Source organism: Balaenoptera musculus, chromosome 6 (genome assembly GCF_009873245.2).
Source record: "Balaenoptera musculus isolate JJ_BM4_2016_0621 chromosome 6, mBalMus1.pri.v3, whole genome shotgun sequence".
NCBI lineage: Eukaryota > Metazoa > Chordata > Mammalia > Artiodactyla > Balaenopteridae > Balaenoptera > Balaenoptera musculus.
In genome coordinates, this window is record NC_045790.1 from 65,196,405 (window position 1) to 65,212,452 (window position 16,048).

Consider the following 16,048-nt stretch of genomic DNA (forward strand, 5'->3'; position numbering starts at 1 on the left):
GGAAGAGATATGTAAGGGTGGAATCACTGGCTTCCAGGATATGCACATTTAAAGTTCTTAATAGATACTGATAAATTGCCTTCCCAAATGGCTGTACCTTCTTGCCGTAAAACAGGAGTGTATGAAAGTACCCTTTTTTCCAAACCTAGCTAACACATTTTAACCTTTGCCATTCTGGATGGAATGGCATCTCACTGTTTTAATTTAGATTTTTTTTTTACTGTATTTTTATGTTATTTATAAGTTCTTTTGAATATGCATTGCCCCGTTCTTTGTTCTTATTTTTCCCAAAATGAAGTATTTTTCAGTGATCAGAGACCTTACTGGTTTAATCTGTACTTCAGAGGGGTTTGGAACCTCCAATAGATATCCTCAAGAGAAGATTTTATTTTTATAATGGAAATCACTAACAAATAAATAACATGGGCCATTATTCTGCTAACCATAGAAAATTTTCAGGGTATTATGATTATGGTAATGATGATAATCAAGGTTTAGGCATAGTTCATCTGTAACTTTATAGTTTACTGAGTAATATAGGATAAATTACTAAATCTCTCTAAACCTTTGCTTCCTTATTCATAAAATTCAGATAAAATGCAAATCTCTTTGAATTGTTCCAGGGATTAAATTTAAAGTACCCTGACTATAGAGTTTCAGTAAATGTAAATTCTCCTTTTCCAGCAAGACTTGATAATATATTCAAGCTTCTGCACAGCTTCTTAAATGATTCTTTCCTAGGCTTTTCCAGCTTTTAGTGAAAGGGGCAAGAACATTAGTACTGAGTTTAAGATAGCTGTAGGAAGGGTCAGCCCAGGGGGTGAGGGAAGACCAGGGATTGAAAGGGTTTCTAATTCCTAATAGATTATGAAGTTTGAAGGGAATTATCAACAAAATAAAGCTAAAAGGCTTTTAAACATTTGTGGGCTTGGTTGCTAGCTACAAATTGAATAAATGTCTCCTTTGGATTAGTAATGTAGGTGGAAAATTATATTTTTAGATTTCTTTGAAAGGACTTTCCCAGTTCTAGAAATGCCATACATTGTGGAGGTGATACTGAAAGAAGTGAATTCTGTCTTTGAATGTCTAGCAACTTGCCCTACTTTGATGAGAAAGAAGAACTAGACTTTTTTCTCAGAATTGGTCTTAATATTAGAATCAACTTATTTAAAATTAGAATCAACTTGTTTGATAACTGAATTGCCTTTAATTTTCAGAGCGAAATGGAGAGAAATCAGACATCCTCTTTTCTGTCCAGTAGTTTAGAGAGGTTGGGTTTTCAAAGTGGGATGGATGGCGTTTATGACCCCCTGATAGATTTGTTCAGGAAAAAAACCCCTATTCAGTGTTAGGAAAGAAGTAATCTCCAAATATTATTGAGTGCCCACTATGCACTGGACCCCATGTTAAATGTTTCAGTGTTTCATGAGCACAAAGTAACACAACACTAAAGAATTAATCAGGTGGGACAGAAAGAGTCCCCCCACCCTTTTTTTCCTTAAGGAATTACTTGCCATAATTTGGAGTATCTCCAAAGAACTCAACTTAGTTTTTCTTGATACAGCTATTTATTTTTACATTGATATATTTTGTATATTAATTTTATTTAGATATAATTAGCAAAAAAATTTACCCTTTAAAGTATACAATTCATGGCTTTAGTATATCCACAGGTAGTGGCAACCAGTACCACTATCTATCAGTAATTCTGGAACATTTTCATAGCTCTTAAACTCTGTATCCATTAGCAGTTAATCCCCATTTCCTCCTGCCCCTGTTCCCCAGAAGCCACTTGTCTACTTTCTGTCTCTAGATTTGCCTATTTGGACTCCTTTCACCTACCATAATGTTTTCAAGGCTCATCCATGTTGTTGCATGTATCAGCATTTTGTTTCTTTTTATTGCTGAATAAAATTCTATTTATATACCACATTTTGTTCATCTACTCATCAGTTGATGGACATTTGAGTTTCTACTTTTTGGCTACTAGGCCTTTTTTCTCCTGTTTAATTTTTTAATAAAATATAATTTTCAGAACAGTTTTACATTTACAGAAAAAGGGAGCAGAGCAGACAGTAGAAGGGAATTCCCATATCCATCCACCCTCCTCCACCACCCCCGCCCATGACTACATGGGTAGTCATGTCTTCCATTTTTATCACCTCATATCAAGGGTACATACTATCAACCTGATTTATGACTGTTGATGTTGCCATTGATTACCTGACACCTGGCTGAAACCTTTGTCAGGTTTCTCCACGGTAACTTATTCCCCCTCCCCCCACTTCATATGGTTCTCTTTGGAAGGAAGTCATTGTGCATTGCCCACGGTAAGAGACTGGGGGGTTATGCTCTACCTCCTAGAGGGTGGAATATCTACATAATTTATTTGGAAGTTTTCTGCAAGGGAGATTTGCCTCTTTCCCCCATGTATTAATTTACTCAGTCATCTATTTTTTATCAGTATAGATACATGAATATACTTTGGTTAATAATCTAATACTATATTTTGATGCTCTAATTGCCCCAGCTTTGGCCATTGGCAGCTCTTTCTTGTCTCCCAGTGCCCTCTTTGACATACTTCCATCATTGGGGGTTGTTTTGCGTTTTTTTTTTTTTTTTTTAGTGCCCTTACTTTTCTCCTTTCATTTTTAAATAACCCAAATCCCCATAGAAGTTGACTGTAGGAAAACTAACAATGCTCCCTTTCCCAGGTAATCGGATTCCTATGCTGTTGGAAGAAATGTGCCTTACCTACAGGGGGTTGAGGGGGAGGCATCTGGGAATCTAAGGCTGAATAAGACACCTGTCCCAGCCCTCCTGAAGCTTAGTTTAATAGGTCACACAAGTAGTAATTGGTTAATTTGGGATTCAAACACAAATCTGTTAGGCTCGAAAACTTCTGTTATTTGTTCTACTTCAAACTACATACAACTGAGAAGCCTTAGAGGGTAAACACCTGAGAAATAGAGGATAAGACTTTAAAAAGACTTGTAAGAAAGCTGTTTTCAAAATTTTATCCTGAAGAAAACTAACTCCTTTAAGCTATTTTTTGTTATATTAGCCGGCTTCTGATTTCTCACTGAAAATTTGTTGTCATTTTACAAACTCTAATAGAAGATTTACTATGTAACAATCAATGGCATAATATTTTTATGCTGAATTTTTATTAGATGCCACCTCAAATTCTTTTCACAAGTAGGTAGGTATTAAATTATGAGTCTATACTGTTAGTATTTTATCATAGGATACCTAGTGATATAACACATTAAATTATATTGCACTGCACTGCTGCTTTATTCTCTGAACTAATTTAACTGAAGCCAATCTAAAAATCATGTTACTTCCAAGGATGTCCAGTGACTTAAACAGAGCGTCTCTGTCATCTTGTTCTTCTCCAGTGTGAGAAAGGAATGGTGACCTGGTGAATTAGTTTAAGACACTGAAACTGCAGCCCTTTTTTGCCTCCTATAAGTTTCAAGATTAGAATTTATTATTATAGTAAAAAGTGCTTCATGTTGGCTTTTTTTTAAAGAAGGAAGAAGGGAGAGAAAGATGGAGTCTCAGACTGGTTGTATACTTTGGAGTTGTTGGGCCATTTTTGTGAAAAGGATATTTCAAACTGGGTTTGTACTGGTTAGTATGCAGCAAAATCAATTTAGTTGGTCATGGCCATTAAAAAAGAAATGAAAGAATATCAGTGATCACTTATTTTATGAAACTCATTTTAGTTATATAAGTCTATGCAAGATCGTGGTATAAAATTTACTTCATACTGAGGTTAAATGTTCAAAGAAGTTGAGAATCACTGCTGGAAGGGGACTTCTCTGTAGCCCTCCTGCTTTCCCTCCACCTTGAACTTCCACAACCTCATGATAGGACATTTCAGTCTTTTCTGAAAACTTCAGTCAGGGAAAACATTTTGGGAAGCTGAGGTAGGGGGTAGTAGGGACAAGGCCACACCCTCTCACGCTCCACTCTGAGCTCGGGAATGTAGTAAGAACATTAAAAATATTTCAGCTCCTCATTCTGGGTGGAGGACACGATCCACCAGTGAAAGTGGGTAACTAACCAGCTATGAAACACAAAAACATATTTACTGTTACACATTCCTTTACAGTCAAACACCGTACATATTTCAATGCCTTCTCCCAGCTCCTATTTTTATCCTTCAGGAGAGAGGCCTGAATGTGGAGGTGGCCTTAGATTGTCAGGTACACATTTTCCTACCCCCTTTTTCATTTGCGCGGTTTTCAAAGTGCATTAACAGAGCCTGTGCAACTCCTGGCGCAACTGGCTGGCCGAGCCTGAGGAGTGAAGCACCTTCCTTGCTGGCTGGTGCGTGTAAGGAGGGGGCAGCTGAAGGCTCTTGCCGCGTCGGGTAACGCTCAAAGGACCCCTCATCACTGGACTGCGTCGGGAGGAAGGAAGAGCGCTCTGAGGTAGGGCAAGAAAGGGTATAAAGGGGGGACGGGGGAGTCCACCACACAAGGACTCAGAAGAAGCTTCAATAAAAGGCAAAGTGCATCTTCGCCGGATGGTGTAGGAAAGGAGGAGAAATCGGCAGCAGAAGAACACCACCTAGAAGGCTAACCTCGAGCGTCTCTGCTTCTTGGAACACTCTTAACACAGGCTTCCAGCCCAGCCCACCCAGAGCCGCCACCTCCCCGGCCTCTGCAGGACCTGCTCCTTCATGAACTTGCCAAGAGCTGAGCGACTTCGCTCCACACCTCCGCGCAGCCTCCGGGGCTCCGATAGGGAAGACGGTGCGATCGATATCCTGGGAGAGGAGGAAGATGAAGGAGAGGAGGAGGAAGAGGAAGACGAGGAACCGGAGGGAAGCCAGCGCCTTCTAGAGCAGCTGCACCAGCCGGAGCCGCAGAGGGCGCGGCGCGGCGCGGGCGCGGGTGCGCTTCCCGGAGAGCGCACCGAGAGCGGCGGCGGCGGCCCAAGCGACTCCTCCGAGTTTGGCCCCAAGTTCGGGGCACCGACGGGGTCTACGGCGGCCTCTGCGGGCGCCCCGCAGCCGGCGAAGCCCCCCTACTCATACATCGCGCTCATCACCATGGCCATTCTGCACAGCCCACACAAGCGCCTCACGCTCAGCGGCATCTGCGCCTTCATCAGTGGCCGCTTCCCTTACTACCGCCGCAAGTTCCCCGCCTGGCAGAACAGCATCCGCCACAACCTCTCGCTCAACGACTGCTTCGTCAAAATCCCCCGGGAGCCGGGACACCCTGGCAAGGGCAACTACTGGAGCCTGGACCCCGCCTCCCAGGACATGTTCGACAACGGCAGCTTCCTTCGGCGCAGGAAGCGCTTCAAGCGCCACCACCCGCCTCCGGGAGCCCACCTGCACCACCCCTTCCCCCTGCCCGCTGCGCCCGCCGCCCTGCGTGCCCCCTACCCGGGCATGCTGCTCGGACCCCCGGCCCCGCCGCAGCCTGTCCCGGGGGCCTATCCCGCCTCCACTCCCGGGAGCCGCCCGTGCGCGCTGCTGCATCCTCATCCCCTCCGCTACCTGCTGCTCTCTGCCCCGGCCGTAGGCAGCGTAGCTGAGGCGCCCAGGAAAGCGCAAGGCGCGGATCTGGGGACCCCCGGCGCCCTTCCGGCGCTGCTGCCCACGCTAGGCTCCCAGCCTTGGGAGGAGGGCAAGGGGCCGGCGTCGCGGCCGGCAGGCGGATGCACCTCCTTCAGCATCGAGAGTATCCTGCAAGGGGTCCGGGGAGCTGGTACAGGCGCCGCGCAGAGTCTGCCCCCGACCCCGTGGGGTTACTGCCACCTGCTGCAGCGCCCGTCGTGCCTGTTGCATCCTCAGGCCGCTGCCCCCTTGCTCCACGTCTCCGCCGCCGCCGCATCCGCTGCCCGGACGATTTTGCAGCAGCAGCAGCAGCAGCAGCAGCAGCAGCAGCAGCAGCAGCAGCAGGACTCTGCCAGCGGCTGCGCTCCCAGCAAGGGCGCTCTGCTGGGCCGGCACCTGTCCGCCACCGCGGCGCTCCTGGGGTGTCAGCCTGGAGTAGAGGGCTCCAGGCTGACGTCGCTGGTCGCCCTTTCGGGCGGAGAGGGGACCTCACCGGCCTTTTGAATAGCACCCACACCTGCCTGACTCCTTGGGGCGGACAGGGAGCCAACCTGGAGGGCGGAGCCGCCCGGGGTCACGCTCTCCTCGCCGCCTGCCCTGGCGCACTCCACCTTTCACAGCCGGGACCAAGAGTGTGTATCTGCATCCTACAGCGGAGCAACCACTAATTTCGGTTCGCTGCGAAATACTTACAAAGGAAAGGTTGGTTATTGTTCCCTTAAGACAACCTGAACGTAAATGTTCGATGGCGTCAGCGTCGAACATTTCTTTTCCAGCCTCCAGTCGTGACTTCCAAGGCTTTTCCGATTTGCACATTTCCAGAGGAACTATGAACGTGAGTGGGGCATTTTGTTCTGTTATTAAAAGAAAAACAAAGAAAATAAATCGTCCAATGCACAACGTTTCCCCCGTCTTCACTCCCTGGAAACTGCAAGTATTATTCCCAAATCCAGCGCAGAATCCTTGTGCCCTTTTTGTCTTCCTGAAATCGATGTGTAATATGAGTAGAATTTTAATTTCAGAGGATTTATTTCTGATCTGTATGTCTGATGTGCCATCTTCCGTGGAGAGGTGTTAAAATTAAACCTAACTATATGGACTAAATAAAGTGCTAAATCACTACACAACATTGTTTATTTTATATTTTATATTACTTCACCTTCTAAATGGAACTTATTTTAAAACTTAGTTTTTTCCTCCCAGTTAAACAATTTAATTTTACAATTCATATTCATTATAGACGTCAGAAACAATCCATTTTCAAAATGGTTTTTAAAACTTCCGAATATTTGAAGTTGAAAAAATTCTGTCTTTTAAAATATGGGATTTAGTATGTATGAAATCTATAAGTGAAAAATAATTAGAGGTCATCTAAATATATTCTCCATTTATTTTCCATCTTTCTAAAGCGTTGATTTTTCTCCTGAATAAGTTGAAGGGCGATATGACATGAATCTTAGATGTAGTGGCCAAAGTTTATTCGGGAAAAATAAAAGGCAATTTAAAAAATTAGAAATGTCAAAACTAGGGCCCAGAGAAAAAGGAAATATCAAATGAAGCACTCGGATCCCGGACATTTGCAATTTAAAAAACTCCCAGGTCAGGTACCTTCTAGGAACTTCTATTCCCTTTCTTTAGAGCAGAAGGAACTTTCTCTCTCTTTCAAAAAAATTTCTGAAAGGACTTTGCGACCAGAAAGGTTTCACTGTATTCGGCTTCAGGTGACTGGGTGGGAGGCAAACAAGACGAAAATGTCCATCAAGAAATACTCCCGCCAGAGAGAGCAAATTTCTAGAGACCCTGCAGCTCTCAAGGTCCTGACCAGGGCTCACGTTTCAAAAGAACTGTATTCCGCACGGGTTTGGAGGGAGTCCCCCCCGTGAGTGTAAGAAGCTCGTTCCCCCTCATCTACTCTTCAGCCCCAGTTTTGAATTTCTCATTCCAGGAGGGAGGGAACATATAGGGACACACATTTTTACAGCCGTTTAATTGGCCCATTTTTACTCCAGCTTCTCATCTCCATCCCATCACTCGGAACTTCTGCCTACGACCCCCACTGACTCCTGGCTTGCAGTAGTTCTTTCCGAGGGTGTTCTGGAAAGTTCCCAAGCCCAACCCTTGGTAGCCGCCATTCTCGAGCTTCCGATTCAATTGCCCTCCGCTGCACCTGCAGCCTTCGCCCGCAGGGCAAGCACCACCGGTTGACTACGTCGGCCCCTATCCTCGGCTTGCAGGCGATCCTCCAAACCCCCTCCATCCCCTTCATCCCCCTCTCCCTCCTTAGGCTTTGCCAAATCGTGAACTCAGTCTGTCTCGCCCTCATCACCTCAGCTTTAAGATCCTTTTAGCAAATTCTGCGGGGCGGGGCTCACCTAAGAGTTTGGAAACAAGGGAGAATATAAAGGGAGCCTATTTCATGCCAACAACACACCCGTTCACATTCCAATTTCCTCTTGCCCTTTGTGTGGTAACGCTCCAGGCCTACATTCGTTCATTTATTCGATCAACAAACATCCGAGCTCCGGGTGCAGCCGCGGATGAGCCCAGAGCCGACCCTGAGGCTGTCCCGCGCGCCCTGCAGGAGACGTCGTTTACTTCCTTCCCTTGGCCCCAGGCCAGACCAGCGGAGCCACGAATGTGGGTGACTGCGGGCCGGATCCCGGCCCAAGCCGGCCCCTAAGCTCCTAATTATTACCGAATGAAACCATACCGAACGATCAATCTTCAAGAAAAATATCGATTCCGTCGAAGAGTAAATTAAACGTTCTTCTCCTAGCGCACGTGGCGGTCGGGTCCACCTGCACGAAGCGCCGCGACCGCGCGGAGAGCTCCGGCCTTCACTGGGGCTCGCCGACCGGACCGGCGCCTTGTGCAGCTGCTACTACTACGGGGCCGGGCTAGCGCGTTCCGGCCGGCCTTGTGGCGGCGCAGCCCCCGGGGCAGGGGCGGCCCGCGGCGGGAATGGGCCGAGGGCGCGTGGTGCTCGGCACGGTGAGCAGGCCGGGCCGCGTCCTGTACCGCGCCGAGCTCGAGGCCGCAGCTCTGGTTCCCAGGCCTGGCCCTGGGGGTTCGGAGTAGGGGCGTCAGGGCGCCTTCCGGTCCGGGGCTTCTGTCCGCCCCGCGGCTGGCCTCGGCCCAAGGCTTGGACAAGAACGCGTGTCCATTTTAAACCCCTGCGTGCGCGGCGCTTCCGAGTTACGCAAAGGACTAGAGGATCAGGGGTCGTCTCCTACCCTCGGGATCGTCTTCCTGAGGCCGGGTTGACTGGAAGCGTCCAGAGCTGCCTGAGTAGTGGAGCCTAAGGGCTGGAGCGGAGTGCGAAGGAGCTGCGAGGCACAGACAGGCCGGGCGAGGGCAGAAGGAGAAACAAGGAAAAGTGACTCTCCCTCAGGTCCAGCCCGCTAATAATAACACTAATAATAGTAACAGTAGCGGCTAATCCTTATCTCCTGCTCCCTGTCAGCGGGGCAATGGATTCCCCTTTAACCCTCCCAGCACCCAATGAAGAAGACACTATGAAATCTCCATTACACAGGTAAGAAATTTGCGCTTTAGAGAAATTAAGAAACTCGCCCGAGGACCTTGGGCGGTGGCACCGGGCTCTGTCGGGTTTCCCAACCACTAGCCCCGTGGGCGTCAGCAACCTTCTTAGGCCTGGGCTTCCAGTGGGTCGCCGAGGCTCAGGCAGGAAGAGGGCCGCGATCCCAGATCGTACATCCGGGATCCCGGATCCCGGATCCGGCCCCTCGCGCCAGGAAGCGCGTTTCTCTCCGCAAAACCCGGACGCCCCAAGGCCGCGCACGGTCATATCCGTAGCCCAGGGCCCCGGCTCCGCTCTGCGTTTCCCTAGGAAGCGCCTGAGCGGAGCGACGGGAAGGTCACGGCCGGCCCGGCCCTGGCAAGTGCCCCGGCCCTCGCCAAACTCGAGGACTTCGCTTAACCCAAGGTCGCCCGTGAGGAGTCAGCGGAGTCCTGAGAGTGAGTTTTTCCTCCCCAGCAGGACTTTCGCTCTTTCCCCTCATGGTCGCCAGCAGCCCAGGCACCCCTGCGCGTAGGCGTCGGCGGTACCACGAACCCCGACCGCCTGCAGGCCCAGCGCCGCTGCCTCCTCCCTGCCGCCCGCCCTTGGCGGTGGAGGTGGGCTCCCTCCTGCCCCGCGCAGCCCCGCCCAGCCACAGTTCCTCTCCGGAATATGGACCCTGCGCTCCGCTTCGCGCCCCGTGAGGGCACTGGATCCAGGCAGCGCGAAAGGGGCCCTGATGTGCCCAGGTTGTTGGGCGCCACCGGCCTGGGGAGAGGCGAGGGAGGAGTGGGGGACGCCGGACTGAGGAAGGACCAGCCCTCTGGTCGGAAGGTCCCGGCCGGCAGGAATTGGAGTGCAGGTGGGGACCCTGGCAGAGAAGGAGGGAGGGCGTCTGTGGGTCGGGCGGACTGGAGTCCCCCGAGGTGGTCGAAGGCTGCAAGCCTGGGTGCTTGTCAGTGGCCTGCACGCCCCGCGCAGGTGCGATCTGGCACCGGCGGTGACATGACTTTCGTCCCGTTCCTGCGTACGTCGGCTGTATGGTCCTTGCGTATTCAGCGGAGTGTAGCGAATGATTCGGGAACCTCTCTCATCTCCTGTCTGCCTAAACCAGACACCCCCTCTCTTTCATTTTGACTTGGCTGCAATAACAGACAGCAGAAAATCTAGAGAAACAGCAGACGCTAGGATAAATAGAATCAAAACGATGATAAGATTTAACTAAGGCTGGGGGAGGGAGGTAGAGCGAATTTTGTTTTCTAAGAATTTGCACCCGTCCTTCACATTTTATTGTGTGGGGAACTCCTAGCTCTCATTCCCCCCAGCACTTAGGAAGAATGTTCAGAAATGTCTTCCCACGTTAACATATTATTGCAGTCTAAACTGTAATCCTACTCTAATTGCTAATGTCACCTTCTTGTAATTTCTACAAAAATTGGTTAGTCTTAATGGCCTAATTTTCATATCAGCACTGAAATTATTCTCGGGTTTAAACATTCATTGATGTCATATACATCACTAGGTGCAAAGAACTTAAAGAGGTGTTATCTATTAATACCAAAAGTCGCCCCCCCCAAATAAAAACCCAGGAAAATTAGGTGAAGGAAAAGAAAAAGGCTTTGAAGACCCAGTCTGAAAATCAGTTTAACACCGGTTTCTTGCTGCTCAGCTACCTTAACATAATCAAGATTTATATGTTAAAATGAATGCTTATAAAAGAAGTACTTGGTTATAAACTTCCTTTACTTGTTTGTCCTTAGAATGCAGGGGTATGCTTATTGAAATCAGTAATTAAGACTATTTGGGGATAGTTATGATTTATTCAGCCAGTGAAGCAGTTTCTATTCCCAATTCCAGGCAAAGAGAACAATGAGATTAAATTAAGCATGAGAGAATTCCTTTTCTTCAGATACTGTCATTTTGCTACCTATATCTATGTTTGTATTCAAAACCATGCTTATGACCATTAGTTCTTAGAATTAAGGTGACTATATTATTGTTATTCAAGGTATCTGTTGTATAAGAGACATTGTGCTATATTTCAAGCAGTGATTATTTTTTCCTTTATTAAAAAGTTTACTATAATGGAAACTTCCAAACATATATACAGGTAAAGAGATTAATATAATTAACCTCTGTGTACCCCTTGGTTAGGCCAATCTTGTTTCATCTTTACCCTCTGACAGTCCTCTCCCACTGGATTATTTTGAATCAAATCCCAGATATCTTATCATTCCATCCACAAATATTTTTGAACATTTCTCTGAAAGATAAGAATTCCATTGATGTAACTACAATATCACCACACCTAAGTAATCACCACACCTAAGTAATTCATTAATAGGATCAATTTATCCAGGCTATACTTAAATATTCTCAGTTCTCTCAAAGCTGTTTTTGATTAGTTGGCTTGTTTGAATTAAGATGAAAATAAGGGGTACACATTATATTTGGTTGATATAGTCTCTTATAGTCTCTTCCTTTTAGGTTTCATCAGTCCTTTTTTTAAAATTGTATTTTTGTTTTTGTTGAAGAAACTGGACTATCTTCAAGAATTTGGCTTTTTTTTTTAACATCTTTATTGGAGTATAATTGCTTTACAATGGTGTGTTAGCTTCTGCTCTATAACAACGTGAATCAGCCACACATATACCTACATCCCCATATCTCCTCCCTCTTGCGTCTCCCTCCCACCCTCCGTATCCCACCCCTCTAGGTGGAAGAATTTGACTTTCTTGATCTTGTGGCTACAGGCAATATTTTTATGATATTTAAAGATATTATCAGGGATAAGATAATTTATTTAGACTTTTGAATACTAGCAAATATTGATAATAATATTGTTTGTAGAGGGGCAGGGCTTAGTTAAGATACCTTTAAGAGTCAACTGTTGAGAAAATATTATATTATTAGGGTAAGCACGGATCTGGGAAAGCTTTGTAATTTTTCCTAAATGTAAAGATCACATTTTCTTACAACTTTAAAAATGAGATTATTTCCCATGTATCTATAGAAATATAAAATTACCAATCAAATACTTCATCTAAAAATTTGAATCTAGTCTTATTTTGGCATGAATGAAGCTCTTTAAACCTTTAAAATTTTAGTTGAAGTTCCAAAGACATTTTATGTTTCAAAATTTTATGTTTTAGGAACTTCCCTGGTGGTCCAGTGGTTAAGACTCTGTGGTCCCAATGCAGGGGGCATGGGTTTGATGCCTGGTCAAACCCTGGTCGGGGAACTAAAATCCTGCATACCGCATGGCCAAAAAAAAAAAAAAAAATTATGTTTTATATTGTTATGTATTTTAGAATGAAAAGTGGTAACATTAAATCTCATAAGTGTGCTCATGAGAAGAAAATTCACTTTAGGATAACGCTAAATTGAACAGACTTAGGATATGAAAGAAATTATACTGAACAGAAAAAATTTCACTTTAATGTAAGAAATATGTTTAATAAAAATTAAAAGTAGCCAACTTTGGGGGCTCCTTATTTTTTTAATGAGTATGCATACTAAATTCAATTTCCATTTCCATTCTTCCATTGTACATTGGGCTTTTATTACCATTTGTCTCATTCTGCAGTTCTTTGCAGAAGTTTCTGTGTCCTCCAATCTCTGGAATCCTACGTAGGTAGAGACCAAATTTTAGTCGTCTTTGTATCTCAAACAATTCCCAGCACGTTTTCAAAACTACACGTGAAATTAATTTGAATCTATTATATCTATAATATTGATGTGTGTAAAAGGGTGGTACATATATTGGGCTCTGCTTTAAGTTTAGATGGATGTAAATATTATTCAAATTATAGTTGTTCAAAAAGTATTATTTACCTAGAACAAATAGAGATTTTAGGTAAAACTAGATTTGGATATTCTAATACCTTAATTAATAGGTCACGTTCTTAACCATTCAATACCTGTTTGGTAAGCAGCTGGTGTTTTATATAATGCTGTGAGGTATTTCTTGTTTGTCTGAATTTCCAGACTCATAGCGTTCAGCACTTCATTAATATGATATCACATATCATATCTTTATATGATATATACAAATATATGTATATATTTTATATTCAATAGCTTTGAAACTTTAATCCTGGAGTAGATTTCCAATGTTTACTAAAACCATTTAAATACCTACTGTAGGGAGAGAATGGACATGTGGACACAGGCGGTGGCAGGTGGGATGAATTGGGGGATTGGTATAGACATATATACACCATCATGTATGAAATAGATAGCTAGTGGGAACCTGCTGTATAGCACAGGGAGCTCAGCTCCGTGCTCTATGGTGACCTAGATGGGTGGGATGAGGGTGGAGTGGGAGGGAGGTCCAAGAGGGAGGGGATACAGGTATACATATAGCTGATTCACTTCATTGTACAGCAGAACCTACACAACATTGTAAAGCAACTATACCCTAATTAAAAGAAAATACCTACTGTAGGGAACAGCTTCTGTTTGTTAAAATAAAGCTTAGACTCAAGTTTCCTCAGGGACTAGCCCAGTTTCCAAGGATAGATGGTAGTGAGGAATTGGGTCTCTGGATGAAAAGTGTGTTGGTTTGCATTCCAGTTCTGTCTCTTACTGACGCTGCAATCTTGGACAGAGAACCTCTCAAAGTCTCGATTTCCCCATCTATCCAATGGTGATAATTATAGATTTCATTGTAAAGATTACATGAAATAATGCATGTGAATGGTTAGCCTGGCACGGGCTAAATGCTCTATAAATGTCAGCTGTTATTTAGTGATAATAATAACTGTGATGTGTCCCTAAGTATCGGTGGAACCTTCCCTGATACCCTCTTTCTTGAGTCCTGGTCAGTCTTTACATGGTGGGCGTCCTTTAGTTCCTGCCTCATATGGGTGATGTACAAGGCATGCTGTTTCTTTCCTGCTAGAAGGTTCCCAGCATAGGTCTCCTCCTAGCTTAGCTCAGCCTTCTGGTGTGAGGGACAAGCATGTACACCATTGCTTCCCAAGGACCAGCATAGTGAAGTACATAGCCTTTGGGCAAACTCTCCTTGTTTACAATGAGAATTGCTCTTGCCTGTCAATGAAGCCCCGCATAATAACACGAAGTCACCACAACACCTTAAAAATTAGAATTAGCACATGTTGAATAACAGGAGCATCCTTCCCTTGAATGAATCACCTGCTTCATTTCTGCCCAGCTTAATTTTCACTTGATATGTTGATTTATTTTTCATTTGTTCATCCAGGAAGTATTGCTTGAGCAATTATGCTGTGTTAAGTACTGTGCTAGGAGCAAGGGATCATACAATAATGAACAAGACAGATGCAGCCCTCACCACAAGGGCTTGGAGTCCAGCCGAGGACACAGACAAGGAAGCAGGCAACTATAGGACTGTGTGATGGGGGCAGTGCTGGGTTAACCCAGGGTGTTGTGAGAGCATGTAGAGGGCAGCACATGTGCAGCTCTGTGGCAGAGGGCATCAGCTTCTTCAGGTCATGCTCATCAATGAGATTGGAGCTGGAGAGAGACAGACGCAGGCTCTAGTTTGTCTTCATCGGTTGCAGTTGGCTCTGGTGGGTTCCTGTTTGTCCTTGCTTTCCCCAACGTCGCGTGTAGCTTTTCTTCCAGATGGATGCATTGTCCACCTGCAGTGACCTCCGGCCCACACCAGGCACGAAGGCATCAGCCTGCTGTGGACTTCTTCACCAGCTCCCACAGTTGCACAAAGTCTGATCCTTGTACTAAATCCCTTATTGCATATTGCTTATCATGGTTCTGCTTCTCGGATTGAATCCTAACAGATGCATTCCCCATTAGGTTATAAACGCCTTGCAGGGATGGGCCATGTGATCTCCTTTTCCCTCTGGAGTCTAGACCAGGGGTCAGCAAAATCTTATTTTTGGCTTCTTGGACCACTTATAATCTGTCTCTTTCCCTTTATTTCATCTCTTCCTCCTTCTACTATTATTTGTACTTCTCCTCCTCCTCGTCACAATCTTTAAAAAATGTGAAATCATTCTTAGCTCACAGGCCATACAAATGCAGCCCATAGTTTGCTGGTCCTTGTCTACTGTAGCCTAATGGCCCCCAGAGAAGTGGCACCTCACTCTAGGGAGGGATTCTTGTGTTTTGGGTGCAGTGATTGGGAGGCATTACTGACATTTTTTCCGGTGAGGTTTAGGGTTGATGAACATCCTGAAATATACCATAGGGTCCCACCCAAGGCAAAAAACCATTCATGGTATTTGAGTTTGAATCACCTTCTGCAATGGTCTGCATTTGTAGCTGTTGCTGTCATGGTAATCTACGTGTTTAAACGAAAGCGTGTAACTAGTTCATGGTCTTACCTGAGCATCTGGACAATTATTATTATTATTATTTTTTTCAAACTAAGTGGGAATATGTTTTGTTTTTTTTTTAACTTATTTGTACTGTTTTTTAAAAAAATTTATTTATTATTTATTTATATTTATTTTTAGCTGTGTTGGGTCTTCGCTTCTGTGCGAGGGCTTTCTCTAGTTGCGGCGAGCGGGGGCCACTCTTCATCGCGGTGCGCGGGCCTCTCACTATCGTGGCCTCTCTTGTTGCGGAGCACAGGCTCCAGACGCACAGGCTCAGTAGTTGTGGCTCACGGGCCCAGTTGCTCCGCGGCATGTGGGATCCTCCCAGACCAGGGCTCGAACCCGCGTCCCCTGCATTGGCAGGCAGACTCTCAACCACTGCGCCACCGGGAAGCCCTGGACAATTATTAACCTTTATTTCTGTAACTATTCTTTCTGTCCCTTCTCCCCCCAGAGATTCCAGATACACATACATGAGGCTGTTTAAAGTTGTCCACAGCTCACAGCTGCTCTGTTAATTTATTTTAGTATTTTTTTGTCTCTGTTTCATTTTGGGTAATTTCTGTTGCTGTGTTTTAAAATTTACCTGTCTTTTGTTCTGCAGTCTAATCTGCAATTAATCCCATC

General features: G+C 45.4%; 1 protein-coding gene across 1 annotated transcript; it reads left to right on the forward strand.

Annotated features, from left to right (window-relative positions):
• Positions 1–4,693: 4,693 nt before the first annotated feature.
• LOC118897195 (forkhead box protein D4-like 1) lies at positions 4,694–6,566 on the forward strand. The gene is made up of 2 exons (XM_036856158.1): positions 4,694–5,801; positions 5,882–6,566. Exons 1-2 carry the CDS (start codon positions 4,694–4,696, stop codon positions 6,247–6,249), a joined length of 1,476 nt encoding a protein of 491 aa, XP_036712053.1. The 3' UTR covers positions 6,250–6,566.
• Positions 6,567–16,048: the final 9,482 nt, after the last annotated feature.